Source organism: Pelophylax lessonae (assembly GCF_965119305.1).
Source record: "Pelophylax lessonae genome assembly, chromosome: 1".
NCBI classification, from domain to species: Eukaryota; Metazoa; Chordata; class Amphibia; order Anura; family Ranidae; genus Pelophylax; species Pelophylax lessonae.
This window is the reverse complement of record NC_138768.1, coordinates 617,258,136-617,274,138: the sequence shown is the minus strand read 5'-3', so window position 1 is coordinate 617,274,138 and position 16,003 is coordinate 617,258,136. Positions and strand designations below refer to the sequence as shown.

The following is a 16,003-nucleotide window of genomic DNA, read 5'->3' as shown; positions in this document are numbered from 1 at the left end:
CTAAAGAAAAGCAAAGTAAAAGGAAATGTTTATATGCAAACATAATTTTGCAGAATGCTGGGCGTAATTTATAAAAAACTAGAGACAGGGTACATGAAGGTTTTTCACATACATTGTAAAACCAAATCAAATTACAGCAGTGATTGGATAACGAAAAAAGTGATTGCTGTAAGCAATACAAAAATGAAATAAATTACATAATAAGGTGAGAAATAATATACAATACATCAGCTACAATATGTCACAGTTTTAAAATAGAACTAAACATTTTTTTTCCATTTTGGATAGAGTATGGGGGGTTGTAACACCTGTCAGTTTTCATTTTTGCCATCTGTGTCTCAAAAGGGAGATTTCTCTTCACTTCCTGTCCCACAGCCAAAACAGGAAGTGAGATGAAGTCCCTCAATAAACAGGAAGTGAGATGAAGTCCCTCAATAATGAGAGAATCCCAGGGTGCCACCAGGGCCACCAGAACTAGTGTCTCCATTGGAAGATTTACCCTTTATCTTTTACTTTCCATGATGATGGTAAACATGACAAATAGAGAGGGTGAATCTTCTTAACCGAAGCACAGACAGAAATACAAATCTGACAAGAGTTTTAATGCTTCTCTATCCAAAAAAAAGTTTTGCCTATAGCTATACTATAAAATGTGTCATATGCACAAAAAATGAATAACAAATACAATTGTGACTGTTATCTTAATGAAGGTATGGATTATGTATTTGTTCCTCTTTCGGATTATAACACAAAACAATTACAGTAGAGTTTATCAAAGGATGGTGCACAAATCTGCAAAAAAAAAAATGTAAAATGAGAGAATATAAGAGAATATGTTCAGTGCAATAGCAGATGCCACAGAGCAGCACCATTTTACAGGCTGAGCTCCAGCAGTTGTTTGCGTAGGTATCTGGAGTAACATTTACCAACAGAGGAGGCACTTGGACTGTGAAATTTGTAAAAAGTGGTATGGGGCCTACTAAAAGTTGGTAAACACTATGAAATAAGATATGTAGAGCTCTGGTATGGAGTTTGTTTGTACACTGGATGAAGTCAATACCCTGAATCTGGTGTCCATGCTGAGTGGCCGACCACCTGTGTGCAGGTGTCTAATTCAGTAATTTCCAGCTTCCAGAGGTATCGGCCAGGTATACATAGATACATTGGTCCAAGCTTGACTAATGTAATTATGTAAAAATCTACCATGCCTCAAATTCTTCTTTAAATGATCAGCAAATGTATTTTTTTACTTAATACATTAACTCACTATTGCAGATTACTCATGTATTCCCTTATACACTGTGTCAACCTATTTCTTGTAGCGCTCTGGTATGGAGTTTGTTTGTACACTGAATGGAGTCAATACACTGAATCTGACAGAACCAGATTTCAGTTGTGTAAACCCCCATGTAAAGCCCTTAGTTGTCTATCACATGAACTTAACATCTTTTGAGGATACAGAGTAGGGATCGACTGATTATCGACAACACCGATATATCGGGGGCCAATATGCAATTTCCCCAATATATAGGAATCGGCTTTTGGATTTACCGATATTGCCGATATTTCGGGAAAGTGCTTGTACCAGGTGATGCCTGCAGCTAGAGACATCACCCCGGTACCGGTGTCCATAGCCGATGGTCGGCTGACTTGTAATGACAACCGATGTGGCTGAAAAGCCACTCAGGCTGTCATTACAAGGAGCGGGAGGGGATGTCCTCCCCCTCCCGCCACCTTCCGTGGCTCACCTGGGTCTCCCGTCCGACCGGGAGACACGGGCATCCTACCTCCACCGCCGCCGTTGCCGAAGAGAAGACCCGGTGTACTGCGTCTCCATGTAAAAAACCTGGAAATGATGTCATGACATCACTTCCGGGTACTCGGCGCCGAATTTAAAAAACTGACAGCATTCAAAACAGCCAAACTTGGTGTTTTTGAATGCTTTTCGGTGCGGAGGAGTGGTTTGGGGCCTTTTAGACCCCCAGATCCCTCCACAAGGAGTACATGTGAAAAATAAAAATATCGGCAGATATCGGCCGATGCCGAGATCCGATGACCAAAATATCGGTATCGGCATTAAAAAAACAATATCATTCAATCACTAATACAGAGTATCCTTAAATGTTTTAACATATGTGTTTCGATTTCTATTTCATTTCCCTACTTAAGCTTGCAATACTCAGAAGAATTTTGTTTGAAAAATGTTATTTTCATAGCGTTCATTTGCTTTTCAAATGGTTAGTGGGGTTAAGTTGTGTTTGACCGTAGGTAATGAGAAAATTTGAAGAAGCAGGATAGAAACTTTTTCTTGATTACATTTCTAATAGGGTATGCCATTTTTTCTTTGGGACAATCTATTCATAATACAACCAAATGTTAAAAGCAAACAACATTTTTAAGTATTTTCGAATTACATTTATCAAGCCTCTGTTGGCATTATTATGTAATAATCAGATTTTCTGTATGAATGTTTGTTTGAAAATCTACAGATGTGTGACCAATGAAGGAATCAGGAGCAATGAAGGAACCATGAATGAAATGTAACAAGATGATATAACAAAGGGCAGCCTGCAACCCTCCTGAGTAGCCTTGGTCTGTGAGGCTTTGTCATAAAATCCAGGCCTGACTACCCATAACATGTGACAGTGGGGTTATGTTAACTAAACTTACCAGTGATACTGCATAGTAGTCTTAATGTAGGTGTATCACCACCATATCCATTCAGCATTGCCTCACTGGAGGCTTTGGGCACAGGGATAGTCATTGTTATAGGTTTGTGGAATTTCCTTCTCCTCGGTTCTAATGTCACAATAGGACTGAATGATGCTTTGTTGCCTAATATTTTCTTCACAAGTTCATGATGCACTGGCTGGGCCTTAAAGAAGGAAATGTTTCAGAAAGTGTTACAAACTGGTAATACACATTCAAAACGCTGAATGTATCTTTTTTGTACTGTAGTTCAAAGTAAATATAAGCAATCAAAAGGTAAAATCCAGTAAACACTACAGCCAAAGAGCACAGCACAAAGTTAGGCAAGTGAAGACTGCAAAAACAAAGGAATGGGCTAGCCAGGAGGGGAGGAAGTGGGATCTAAAATGAAGTCACACTGCATCTTCTCTGCTACCCTGAAGACATACCTAGAGGAGAACAGGTCTATATAAGGAACCATCATCGATCCTATGTTGCAGCTGTTCGCCGCTGGCTCTAAAATTGAGAGCTGAGTGATCACTTCACATTACCACCTATTGCTCAGTTATCTATCTTCACTGAGCAGAGAGTGGTAACTGTTGGTCACCAACTCCCTGCTCTGCCCTTCCAGTGCTCACTGGAGCACAGGACCTGCAGGGGGCAGGAGCAGCTGGCTTAAGCTCTCCGCTGTGCGCTGAGAGGCTTAGCCAGCTGCTGGTGAGGCATCTGGATGGATCCTGACATTATTGCCAGGATTGATGCAGAACCCACACCGGGTCTGTGATGTCAGCTAAAGTCCACTGTTGGTTTAATCTGGGCCACAGGAGTGCAGAAATAAGCACACTCCTGTGACCCACATGGGAAGTATGGCCGAAAAGGCGCTAGCCTTACTTCCCTTTTAAGGTAAAAATGCCTCTACTACCTGTCTTACCCTAACCCACTGTCCCTAAACATTTACTTGGCTCCATGTCACCTCTCCAGCGATGTCCCTGGCTCCAGCATTGCTCACCTTCCTAGTTTTAAAGGAGAAATTGAGGGCTGTGGAGCCATAAGTTGCTGCTGCCATCAGTCAAACTCCTGTGGGGAGGTAGCAGAGTTTAGCTTACCCCACTGTGTGTCTATAGATACAGGCAACTCAATGAATGACACAACAGGGAGTGTACACACATGGGTGCTTCCTTAGCACCTCTCTTGCTAGAGGAGGCAACCGATCAAGGGTGGAAGCCTTTGGTGCCCTTGCAACAAGACCAGGAAAGTGACATCTTGATGTAATATTGTTGTATAGAGCAGGTGTTATCTCTTTATTTATTTTTAGAAAAATAAATTTGTCTTTACTATCACTTTATTCTTTTTAATAGTATTATGTATTTCCCTTTTAGTGAGAGGTGTAGCTACTTTCCACTTAAAAGCTATCAAACATTGCTGTTAAGATGTGTTTGGTAAGCTTTGAGTGGGTTTGGGGATATCCCTTAGTTGAAGAACTAGCCGGTGTGTGAGATGATACAGGGAGACAGGGCAGCCTGCCAGTTGTGTTATTAAGGCATTCATTTCCTCCCAATAGGAGGAGATACCTGGGCAAGTCCAAAACACATGAAATAGCGTACCCACCTGTGAGTTACACGTTTAGCACTGATTACTCACTGAAGGGTATATGGAATTTCACACAATATGGATAGGGATAGTTCTTGCCCTAGGATGACCTTCCACTTCCACTTTTTCATGTAGGTATCTTTAATAAAAATTAACCTTCACGTAAAGCTACTGTTTTTTTGTGTAGTTGTAAAACAAGACCTTTCACAGAAGATCCATCCCTGTTGATATACTCAAAGGGGGTTACTACTAAAAGCAAGGAATTATCATAACAGAAAACTTAAGATAGCTGTAAAAAAAAAAAAAAAAAATTAAATTGATCATGTAGCATATAAAAAGAAAATAGTCTTGTAATGCAGGGAATAGTCAGCTAACCCAGCTTATTCAGGTTTTAGCCATGTGTAAAGTCAAGCTATCTGGGATAGCTGGGGTGCAAGTCATAATTAAATATGAAGACATTAGATGATATCTGTTTTTGTTTTGTCTCCATAAATGCTTGGGAGGATTGCATGGGAGAAAGAAGTTTAGAGGTGGGAATTAAGGAAGAACTCCATAACATGGAGCTGGGATAGATAGGAATGAGCTAGAGTTTCTCAATTTCAGTCTATCTAGTATATGCCCAAAAAATGGAGCAGGATGCCTAGTGCCCTAAGTGTGAAGCTAAAAAGTATTTTTAGATTTCAGACACCCCAAGTCTCCAAAGGGCTTTGAGTATGCAAAGGACACATGTGAGTAGTGAATAGTCTGTGACACTTATTTCCCCATATAAGGTTCAGGAAATCAACCTGGCCCAGATTTAAATACACCTTTAACTAAAGCAAGTCAAATGAAAAAAGTAAATCAGCCAGTATTTGAAGTGTAATGTCTTTTGATTCCAATACCTGAAGGCCAACACGAATTCTCTTAGTTAGGGCACCCTCTGGAAAAACAGCCTGGACCTGAGGTACTACATTGCTGCTCAGAATTCCTCCTTCGGGTCCAATCAGGTTGTTGTCCTGTTTAACCCGAGAAACCACCGCAAAATATTGTGGAAAGTCTCGGGTAATAATACGGCAAATGCGCTTCTTTTCCAGTTCCTCTGGAGAGTCAAGAACTGCATAGAGATGGAAGGGATACAGTTTAATGACCACACACACTGAGTGAGGAAGTTATCATACAGTCACATTTTTTACACTATTTAACATTCAGAAAGATATTAAACAAATTTGTTCTTAACTAATATATTCAGAAACATAACAACAGGCCCAGCTTAAATCAACCAATGATCTGATGTCTATGGGAACCATGTGACACCATGTGGCAAGCTAGCTAACACTTTTTAGAGAAATACTTGGTCATTTGGGCCAGATTGTTGATCTCAGTTAAGGAGACTAGCACTGAGGCTGTTCACAAACTGCGCCCAATGCTCATATGAATATATGTATCCTCTAAAAATGAACTTTATTGTCTATTTGATTGCATCACAGATATATGAGACTTTAAGAGTCCCTTTCTCACTCCCCTGAGGTCTATAATTTCTACATTTATCATAATGTTCAATGTAAAGGCATTTGCAGTTAGCTTTACATCATATAGGTACAATTTTTAATAAAGTTTTTGCTAAGTATTATCATGTATTATATAGTATTCATATACGTATATGTAAATAATAATAATACCTTCATCCATTCCATTAAGGATCTCATTTAATTCATCTTCAGTAAATTCACAGAAATGTTCTTTCCAGTTATCTCCAGTTTCGCTGCGCAGTATCACTAATTCACGCTCATTTCCACGCAAAGCAGCAAAATGGGGGATCTCCACAATAACAGGCCTAAATAACAATTTACAATAAACTTCTTAATTAATGAGGCAAATGATTTACTGCTGAAGAAAAGAAATTTAGCATTCCTAATTTGCAAGCACACACACAACACTGGTAAAGTCAACAGATTTACAGCGTCAGAAAATTATAGACAGTTTATCGTTGCAGCTTTACTGAGCTGGAAACAAATTACAATCAAATATAACACAGAACGAGTGGCTTTTTTGGGATACGTCATGCATTTAAATAACGTTCAGCGTTAAGTTGCACTTAAATTTCAGTCACTGACAATAAACATGTTGTCTAAGCTTGTGATCCAGTGTGCTCTGACACAGATTGAAAGTCAATCACTAGTTAAAAAAAACGACAAAAAATAAAATAAAATAAAAAAAATCACATGCTCAAGCAAAAAGCAGCACCACTTCACAAAAAAAGGCAAAAGAAGAAGGCACACATACTACTGCACTAAAACAAAAACAGTCACAGGGATTAAAATGCCTCTTCAGGACATATTTATAAAAAAAAAAAAAACCACACAGATCATGGAAAAATCACTGACAAAGATATATAAATTATGTTGGAAAACAACAGGGACAAATGGGGGGCCGGCATCCATCAACTTGATCTAAAGTCTCTCCTACCCAAGGAATTTGGTTCCAGGAGGTCCCAGTTGAAGGATTCGGCTGACCAAGCTTTCTCCCTCATTTAGAGGGGGGGGAGCCGTAGGAAGGTGAAGTTTACTGAATAAATCCAAAGCAGCAGTGGGAGAAAGAACATAGGTAAGAGTAATTTCAGCTTGTGTTAGAGGTGAAATGCCACAGTTTGGGAGTAGAAAAATGTGTATTACATGCAAGCTAAAAGTAAAAATGGAAAACAAAGTAGTATTCTAGCCCACTACCTCCGTAGGCCCATAGGATCAATCCTTTAAATCTGTTTTTTACATGTTCAAATCTATCAAAGGCACTAACAGATACAGTATGACAAAAAAACTGATCAGGAAAACATATTTGTATATTCAGAATAGGCAGTATTTGTTTATAGAACATATGTCATGTCATATCAATATACAGTTTTTAGCACATGCGGTTAAAGCTGGACTCCACCCAATGCCTTGTTTTAGCTTTGGGTGCAGTGTGGAGGGTTTGACAAAGGTATCCCAAACATATTCTCAACACAGCTATGACCACAATTTTGCCCACATCCTGTTTCCTCCTGTGGTATGTATTCTTCTTGGAATAGACAATGCACTCCACAGAAAAGAACTGAAAGATACTGGAGTCTCCAAGGTGATAATGGGTGGCAGATTTAACCACCCTACACCCAAATCTAAAAAATGCTCTATAAGCTGCCTATTCACTCACTTACCCCTAAACTGTATGCTTCAACATTCATAGAAAGCAAAGATGGAAAAATGAAAAGATGGAAACATTCAAAGTTAAGTGCCAGATGACAGAGCTTGTTATTTGTTGGTCGGGAAGGTAAAATGGTTTCCATTTACTGCACCCTGTCATGCAACAAAGGCGTGATGTTTATTAGTTATTGAATCTTCTACAGTATCTAGTATGCCATATCATAAAGCATTTTGGTTAACTTAAAACAAAAAGCAAAATTAAAGGGTTGATTTACAAAAGGCAAATAGCCCTGCAATGAGCAGAAGCTCTAACTTCCATCATCCAATCATGTGCAAGCAAAAATGCTGTTGTTTATTTTCCTTGCACGTGATTGGGTATCCTTTGCAAAGTGAAGGTTTACTTCATTTATTGGAGCAACTATATTGCAAAGTGCACAGTCTTTTTGCCTTTAGTAAATCAACCCCAAGAGCCTTCAGAACAATATCAAAATAGGTTAAAATGATAAAATGGTGATTTCTCTTTGAGCTTTAAATCTGGTCATTACCTCCAAATTCTTACAAACAAATGAAATCACTAATGCTTGCTAAGTTTTCTATACAAGTATTTGAATGCATTTGGCACAAGTGTTAACCTATGTTATAAATAAAACTGTTTGACATATTTTGCTTTCCCCTCTACAAATCAACAAAATAATGTTCATCAGTACAGAGCATCAATGCCAAAGGCATAACTTTTCAGCTACAATGTTGGGAAAACTGTTCAACATCACTGCAAAATATCACAGTGTGTATGTGCAGCATTAGGTATACAGTATTCTTCAAACAGTTAGTATAGCTTACCTATCATCTCTTTTCACATCAGAGTAAAGCAATAATTAAATAAACACAGCAAAAATAAGCCAAATTGTAGACATTATTTCCCTGTAAGTACAATTTTACTAGCAAACTAAACCAATACAAATTGCAGTGCATTGTGTGACTCAAACACTACAGCTTTCAAACAAGTTTACAGTTTAGAGAGACCCTGTCAGGAGAAGAAAAATAATGCAGGTGTGAAATGTAGATACCTACAAATAGCTGCTACAGCCTGCCCTACCTTATGGCCCAATAACAGGTCGTTCAGTCAGGCAAAACCCCAACATGGCTTGCCTACTCCTTCCAGCCTCCTGTACATTCATACTGGCCTGCAGAACAGCTTATTAACAATAGGAATGTGTAAGGAGGGGAAGGTAGTAGAAAACTCCAACACCACCTAAAAATGTCAGAATGTCCAAGCCATCAGGCCAGGTTTTTGGAGGCTGCTGCATGTATGTGTAGGTGTTTGCAAAACCAGCAACCTGCCATTTCTAAAGCTGGCACTGGAGAGCTGAACCTGCTCAGCTGTCAAAGTAATCAGCATCCCAGGCAGCTGAAGGCACATGTGGAAGAGGAGAATCACCGGGGAAGGCAGGCAACACATTCAGGGACAAGCCTCCTTTCTCAAGTCATCCTCTTCTATGTGTGCCTTCAGCTGCCTAAAACACTGCTTACTTTGACAGCTGAGAAGATGCAGGGCCAGTTCACTTCAGGAATGACAGGTTGCCACTTTTCAGTCCATCCTGTCTTTATCCTCTGGCAGTGCTGATACGTGGTTACTTTGCTTATCTTTGGACATTGATCATACTGTTTTTATTTCATAATAAACTTGTTTAAAGATTAATCCTTTTCTGCACCCTTCTGTTTCACCGTTTGTGCCTAAATATTACTTGCCTCTGCATTACTGCTCTACAATGCTTCTCCGATTATCATCCTATCTGACAATATGTCGGATGTGAGCAGACACCCCTGGCTGCCCAATCTCAAGGTAGAAGTCAATAGGATAATACCATCATTACTATCTAGGATGGTGCATAGGTTGTCTACTCATTGCACAAATGCATAAACTAGTGATATACAAATGCTGTGTGCTCAGTTGGGGGAAAGACTTCCAAGCTGTCTATTGGATAAAGACATTTATTGCTGGATAAGTAACTGTGTCTGTTGATCTATTTATTGCATTACCTTACTTCTCTATAAGGGTTCCAATGGATCCTCACTGAAGTTTTTGTAAACGTCACAGTGATATTTTTGTACACACAATAGGAACTCCTGAACACTAATTATATAGCATATCTTTCTCTGATCTCTACCTCCAAAGCCTGGTACACACTAATAGTTTTTTCGTTCAACCCAGCTGGTTGAACAAAACAAAATAACTGACAGCTCCGCTCGGAGCCGCTGTACTAGTAGTCCGATGTTAGTACAGCGATCTCCCTGGCTGAGCTGTCGTGTTCTGACAGGCCCCCTGCCAGAACCACTCCATTGGCTGAAATCACTGATCAGGAGCCAGTCGGCTGCTGGTTTTCCAGCATGCACGTCCGACAGAAGCCGGCTGAATGACCGGGTTCTGTCGGACTGGCTGACATACGCATGGGCCGAATGTCGGCCTTATTTTATTAAACCGGTTGATGTCTACTGACATTCAACCCTTGTGTACTAGCCATTAAGATGTAAGGCTGGCCATACATTATACAATTGTATTGTTCAATTTCCTTTAGATTTACCTTCAACTATGTAGTGCAAGGGCCTGCCTAATTACATAAACATTGAAGGTGTTTAGGTTTGACCTCATAATTAACGGTTTTGGTAAATTTAAAGGAAAATTGTGCAAGAAAATTGTAAAATGTATGGCCTGCCTATTTGGGAAAGCTCAATATGGACAGAAATAATCTAATCTAATTGCAAATTTACTATACAATACAATTTAACAATCATAGTGTTCTCAATTTTAAAAGTTAACACACTTTGAAAGTGTCCATTTTTGCATGACATGTAAAGTAAAATAAAAAAAGCCATGAATGATCAGCATCTGAACCTACCCAAGGAACTGAGCTCCAGAAGGGCCAACTTCAATGAGGCGACTAGCCAGACCTTCTCCTTCTACCATAGGCGGCATAGTGGCCAATCGATGGCGCTTCACCAATCGGCAGGTCACTCTTGTGGGGGCAGTGCATTTTCGAGGGGGAATTATTATTCTCAGTCCGTTGTGCCTGCAACCTCTCATGGCCCCTCCTCGGGCATCCACCATAAAACTAACCAGGAAACTGAGAAAAAGCAAAATAACCATAAAAGTAAGCACAAGACAAAGTCCCAAAGAGATTAAATTACTGCGCAAACTTACAAATACTAAGTACTACAAAATAATTAGTCAGTAATTTATTTCACAAAATTCTAAATAAGAGGGGTAACATTTGCAACAAAATTATCATATATCATTAAAGTTAAAGTTTAGCCATGCAAATATATATATATATATATATATATATATATATATATATATATATTATTCAGCTAATTTGCCTGTAATAAAAGATGTTCCACATTGTGCAGGAAGCTGGATCCTGTTGAAATCTTCATGGCAGGGATGCCTCGTCCTCTTCCTGCTACTGAACTTACATGGTGCCAGGGTTAATAGCTTTGTGTCCTCTGTAAGGTTGCTGTGAAAAAGTTCCCATGAGGACCCCCCCCCCCCATCCACTATTATTATTTAATTTATTTTACTCCCTGTAACACAATCTGTGAATCAGGAAGTCTCTAGTGAGTCACATGATTCACTCCCCTACTCACAGATTGTGGTATTGGCAGTGAAAGCAATAAAGCCTGGTTCAGTAGTGCAGCTACGATTTTATCTGGTTTCCAATGCGACAATACAGTGCAACTGCAGTACGACTTTTTGCATTTTTGATGCAATTTTCATACTAGTGCAATTTCTGGAGAATAGTTGGGGGGAAATGCACCAGAATTGCATCAAAAACATGTGAAGATGTGTTTCCATTTAATTTTTTGGGCACAAAATCACACTGCATCGCACCAAAGTAAAAAGGACCCTTCCCCAAAGTCGCATTACAGTTGTGTTACATTGATGTAAACATGCACCATTGAATTAAATGTGATTTCTATTGTCATGCGACAATCCAAGCAGCATCTGAAATCGCACCAGTGTGAACCAGGCCTAAATGAAGGTTTCTCAATGGAGTAGGTGGGAGGGGATGGGTCTTTGGCAGGAACTTTTTTAAAGCAGCTTTACAGATGAAATGAAGCTATTACCCCCACAGCACCAGAAATTCAGTGACAGGAAGAGGTATTTCTGTAGTCAAGATCTGTACAGGACCCAGCTGTCATGGGACATCCTTCAATACATTTAGCTCGATAAAGCTATAGATACATTTTTTTTTTTTTTTATGGCTAAACTTCAGCTTTAATATTTTAATTAATTAATTTTTTTTTACAAAATAGCAAGCAAAATAAAATGAAAAACAGCAGTGATTTGTATTTGTTTACAGTGCAATCTAATCTGTGCACAGCATATTATATACAGTGTGTGTGTTTTAATAGTTTATAATGGAATGATAGCAAGGCAACAATGTTAGAAAATTACAAGCTGTGAAAATTCACATATTTGAAACACAAAAGTGGGTCCGCATGCTGCTGATGAGAGGATAAGCATACATCTTGCCAGTTAATATGTACCTCCACATTCACTATACTGTCTGCAACATACATATATTTATATATATATATATATATATATATATATATATATATATACTGTATATATATATATATATATATATATATATATATATATATATACTGTATATATATATATATATATATATATATATATATATATATATATATTTTTTTTTTTTTTTTTTTTACTTTCACACATACATACACAAACAAGTAAGCATGCACCCATAATGCGTATGAAAGGTGCAAGCAGTTAGAACATGCACTTTACAGTCCATGACACTACCAAAGTGTTTTATTTTTTTGTTTTTTAACAAGAAAATGGAATCTGATTTATTTATTTATAAAACTAACTGAAAGGTTGATTAGGTGAAATTGTCCAACCTTAGGTTATACCCATCCTTATAGGGCAAGAAAAAGGATGGCCATACATGTCCCAATAACAGAAAGTGACACAATAAATTTGAGCATAATTTGTGGCGATCAGTCTATGTATGGAATCAGGGGGTGTGTGTGATCCCTGCGCTGTCTGAGGTGGCCAGAGACTCCCTGCTGCAGCGCCACTGGGACTGATACTAAAGCAGTAAATAATATAATTCAAAGGGTAGTGGTGCGCTTCAGGGATTGGCTCTAATGGATCTCTATTTGGGTTGGTGGCAGTGATGTGTACAATTCTTGCTTTAAAGGTGCTCCGCGTGATAAATATAATATTTATGTTTTTAAATAATTAGGTGATGAAAGTGCAGGTGTATTAATCAAATCAATCAATGTCAAGGTTATCTTAAAATAAATAAATATATGAGTACGGTGTGTATCAATGGATAAATAAATAAATAAATATCAGAGTGCTACTTCTTTACCAGTGATATCAATAAATAAATTATATAAATCCAGTGTTGGTCTTCAATCTGATTCATAAACAGTAAAACACATATATATTGTGCTCAAAATAAAGTGCTACATGCAATTTTCTATTAAAATGGTGCTAGAAAAGATATCTGTGAATAGTTCAATTGTAATCCTTCAAATATAAATATTTAAATGAAATAGTCCAAAAGAAAAGATTATATAGAGTACATCCAAAATGGCTTGTGTGAATACGTTCCTCGCTTATATCCGTGCTTCACTCATGCAATTAAGTGACTATGATCTCCTTCACCTTGTGTGTCACCTCTGAGTGCTCTAGCCTCTCACCTTATAGGCAAGATCAATTTGCCTTTGGTATCTATCCAAGCTCAACGATAGACTCAATTTGTCTCAATCCAGGTCCTTTCTTACTTAGTGGAGCTGCTTTCTTGGATCCCTCTAAATGTTTGTCTTGATCGTTTTTTGTACTATCCTCTTTGTCCGATCTTTAGTGTGCCTCAGAGACAAAGACCAGCCGGTGTACAGCACAGTGTATATCACTGGCAGAATTACAGGCGACTTCCGGGTGCGGGTCCGCCACAGACTATTCCCCAGTCAACACAGCCTGCGCTGGACGTTCCGCTTGCTTGTAAGTAGAAAGAAGCATCCCTGAATAGAGTTATTATCGGAGTTAGGTCATCGGTATGATGTGTCTGGGTGCAGACATGCTTCTCTGAGCCGACAGCTCAGAGAAGCATGTCTGCACCCAGACACATCATACCGATGACCTAACTCCGATAATAACTCTATTCAGGGATGCTTCTTTCTACTTACAAGCAAGCGGAACGTCCAGCGCAGGCTGTGTTGACTGGGGAATAGTCTGTGGCGGACCCGCACCCGGAAGTCGCCTGTAATTCTGCCAGTGATATACACTGTGCTGTACACCGGCTGGTCTTTGTCTCTGAGGCACACTAAAGATCGGACAAAGAGGATAGTACAAAAAACGATCAAGACAAACATTTAGAGGGATCCAAGAAAGCAGCTCCACTAAGTAAGAAAGGACCTGGATTGAGACAAATTGAGTCTATCGTTGAGCTTGGATAGATACCAAAGGCAAATTGATCTTGCCTATAAGGTGAGAGGCTAGAGCACTCAGAGGTGACACACAAGGTGAAGGAGATCATAGTCACTTAATTGCATGAGTGAACCACGGATATAAGCGAGGAACGTATTCACACAAGCCATTTTGGATGTACTCTATATAATCTTTTCTTTTGGACTATTTCATTTAAATATTTATATTTGAAGGATTACAATTGAACTATTCACAGATATCTTTTCTAGCACCATTTTAATAGAAAATTGCATGTAGCACTTTATTTTGAGCACAATATATATGTGTTTTACTGTTTATGAATCAGATTGAAGACCAAAACTGGATTTATATAATTTATTTATTGATATCACTGGTAAAGAAGTAGCACTCTGATATTTATTTATTTATTTATCCATTGATACACACCGTACTCATATATTTATTTATTTTAAGATAACCTTGACATTGATTGATTTGATTAATACACCTGCACTTTCATCACCTAATTATTTAAAAACATAAATATTATATTTATCACGCGGAGCACCTTTAAAGCAAGAATTGTACACATCACTGCCACCAACCCAAATAGAGATCCATTAGAGCCAATCCCTGAAGCGCACCACTACCCTTTGAATTATATCAGTCTATGTATGGGTTTACATTGGCACAATAACAAGTGTATACATGTATGTGTCCTAATGTACCATTGAGTTGCACTGGCAAGAAGAAAGCAGTGGATTTCGGCAGCACCTGAATCAAGCTACAAAGAGCTAATCTCCCATAACTTTTCTTTATCGGTGATAGATTCCCAATTAATTCAACTCAAATCCATAACATATTCAAAATTCAGGACAGGGAAATGTATAAAAATCAGTTTTCAGTGTATAAATTGTTAATTTGGAAAACTGGAATTCCATCACTTATCACCAAGAGCTTGTCCTGGGGGCTACCGAAGCCCCTTTTACTGAAAAAAATATGCTAGTTTCCTGGCTGTCTAGTAGATTCCTCTTTTTGCAATACATGGAATCACTGACTTGGAACAAAAGCTTTCTCTGACTTACCTGATCTGCATCCTTGTTTAGGATTGATGACTAAGAAAATATTAAAGCTAGTATTCCAATATAGCAGCCAGGCAACTACCATTTTTAGAGGAAGGCCATCAGTGACAGGCCCCTAAACAACTAAGAAATCCCCAAAAAAATGTATAACATTGCAGCTTACCAAGTCTTAGATGTGGAAGCTGCATTTGTTTTATTTTTTAGGCTTTTTTGGTTTTATTTTTACTTATTGATCTGTCTACTAAGTCTGTTTTTTTGTCATCTTGCTTTAACAGTCCAAGCTGTCCAGCAAACATTGCAATAAAAGCTTTTACCCCCATTCACACTGAATGCAGCTTTGAGATTGGGCTACTTCACCGCGATTTCAAAGCCGCAGGACAGTGCGATTTAATCTGAAGCTTGCCGACATCTGTGTAATTTCATGCACAAATGCAATGCAAGTTGCACACGAATTAGCGAAAAATAGTGCAGGAACTATTTTTCAAATCGTGCTATGTGAAATCGCACCTATTGAGGCGATGCAGTAGAAAGACATTTGATGTGACTTCAAGTGCGATTTGTAAAACACGTGTCCCACCTAAAGTCGCACCGGTTAATCATTTATGTATAAAAAAAAACTGTTGCTGTAACTGAATAAAAAGTGTTAGCTTTCAGTTTGGCTTTAACTTGTTAGTCAAGTCCAACAAAATCTTTAGTGCATCTGACACTACCCTCTCCCCAGGCTGACAGTGCTGCATTCCAGAGGTGTCTTCGTTGCTCAGAAGGAGAAGAAAGCAATAACATTCTTTAAGCACCTTTTCCTTTGAATCATAGGAGTTTAAAGCAGTGCTGGGTTTGGCAATTGAGATAGTCTAGCATATTTTCTGTAATTCTGATATCCTACTGTATACAGAAGACGCAGAAAAAGGCCACACAGCATACCTCACCACAGTGCAGCCACCGTACAATTTACTACAACGTTTGCTGTGGGTAATACAGTGCAGCCCTTTTGGAGGGCTTATTAAAAAACTGTTGAA

The 16,003-nt window shown here is 38.6% G+C and overlaps 1 protein-coding gene across 7 annotated transcripts in view; it reads right to left on the bottom strand.

The window, feature by feature from the left end:
* The window catches only part of ANK2 (ankyrin 2), a 302,460-nt gene that overhangs the window by 98,549 nt on the left and 187,908 nt on the right, over positions 1-16,003 (bottom strand). For all 7 annotated transcript variants that reach the window (XM_082254226.1, XM_082254220.1, XM_082254221.1 and 4 more), the window contains 5 exons: positions 10,331-10,555; positions 6,724-6,822; positions 5,937-6,091; positions 5,160-5,371; positions 2,671-2,875 (listed from right to left, as the gene is read on the bottom strand). In XM_082254226.1, coding sequence (XP_082110352.1) covers positions 2,671-2,875; positions 5,160-5,371; positions 5,937-6,091; positions 6,724-6,822; positions 10,331-10,555 — 896 coding nt within the window. The remainder of the gene's footprint in view (positions 1-2,670; positions 2,876-5,159; positions 5,372-5,936; positions 6,092-6,723; positions 6,823-10,330; positions 10,556-16,003) is intronic.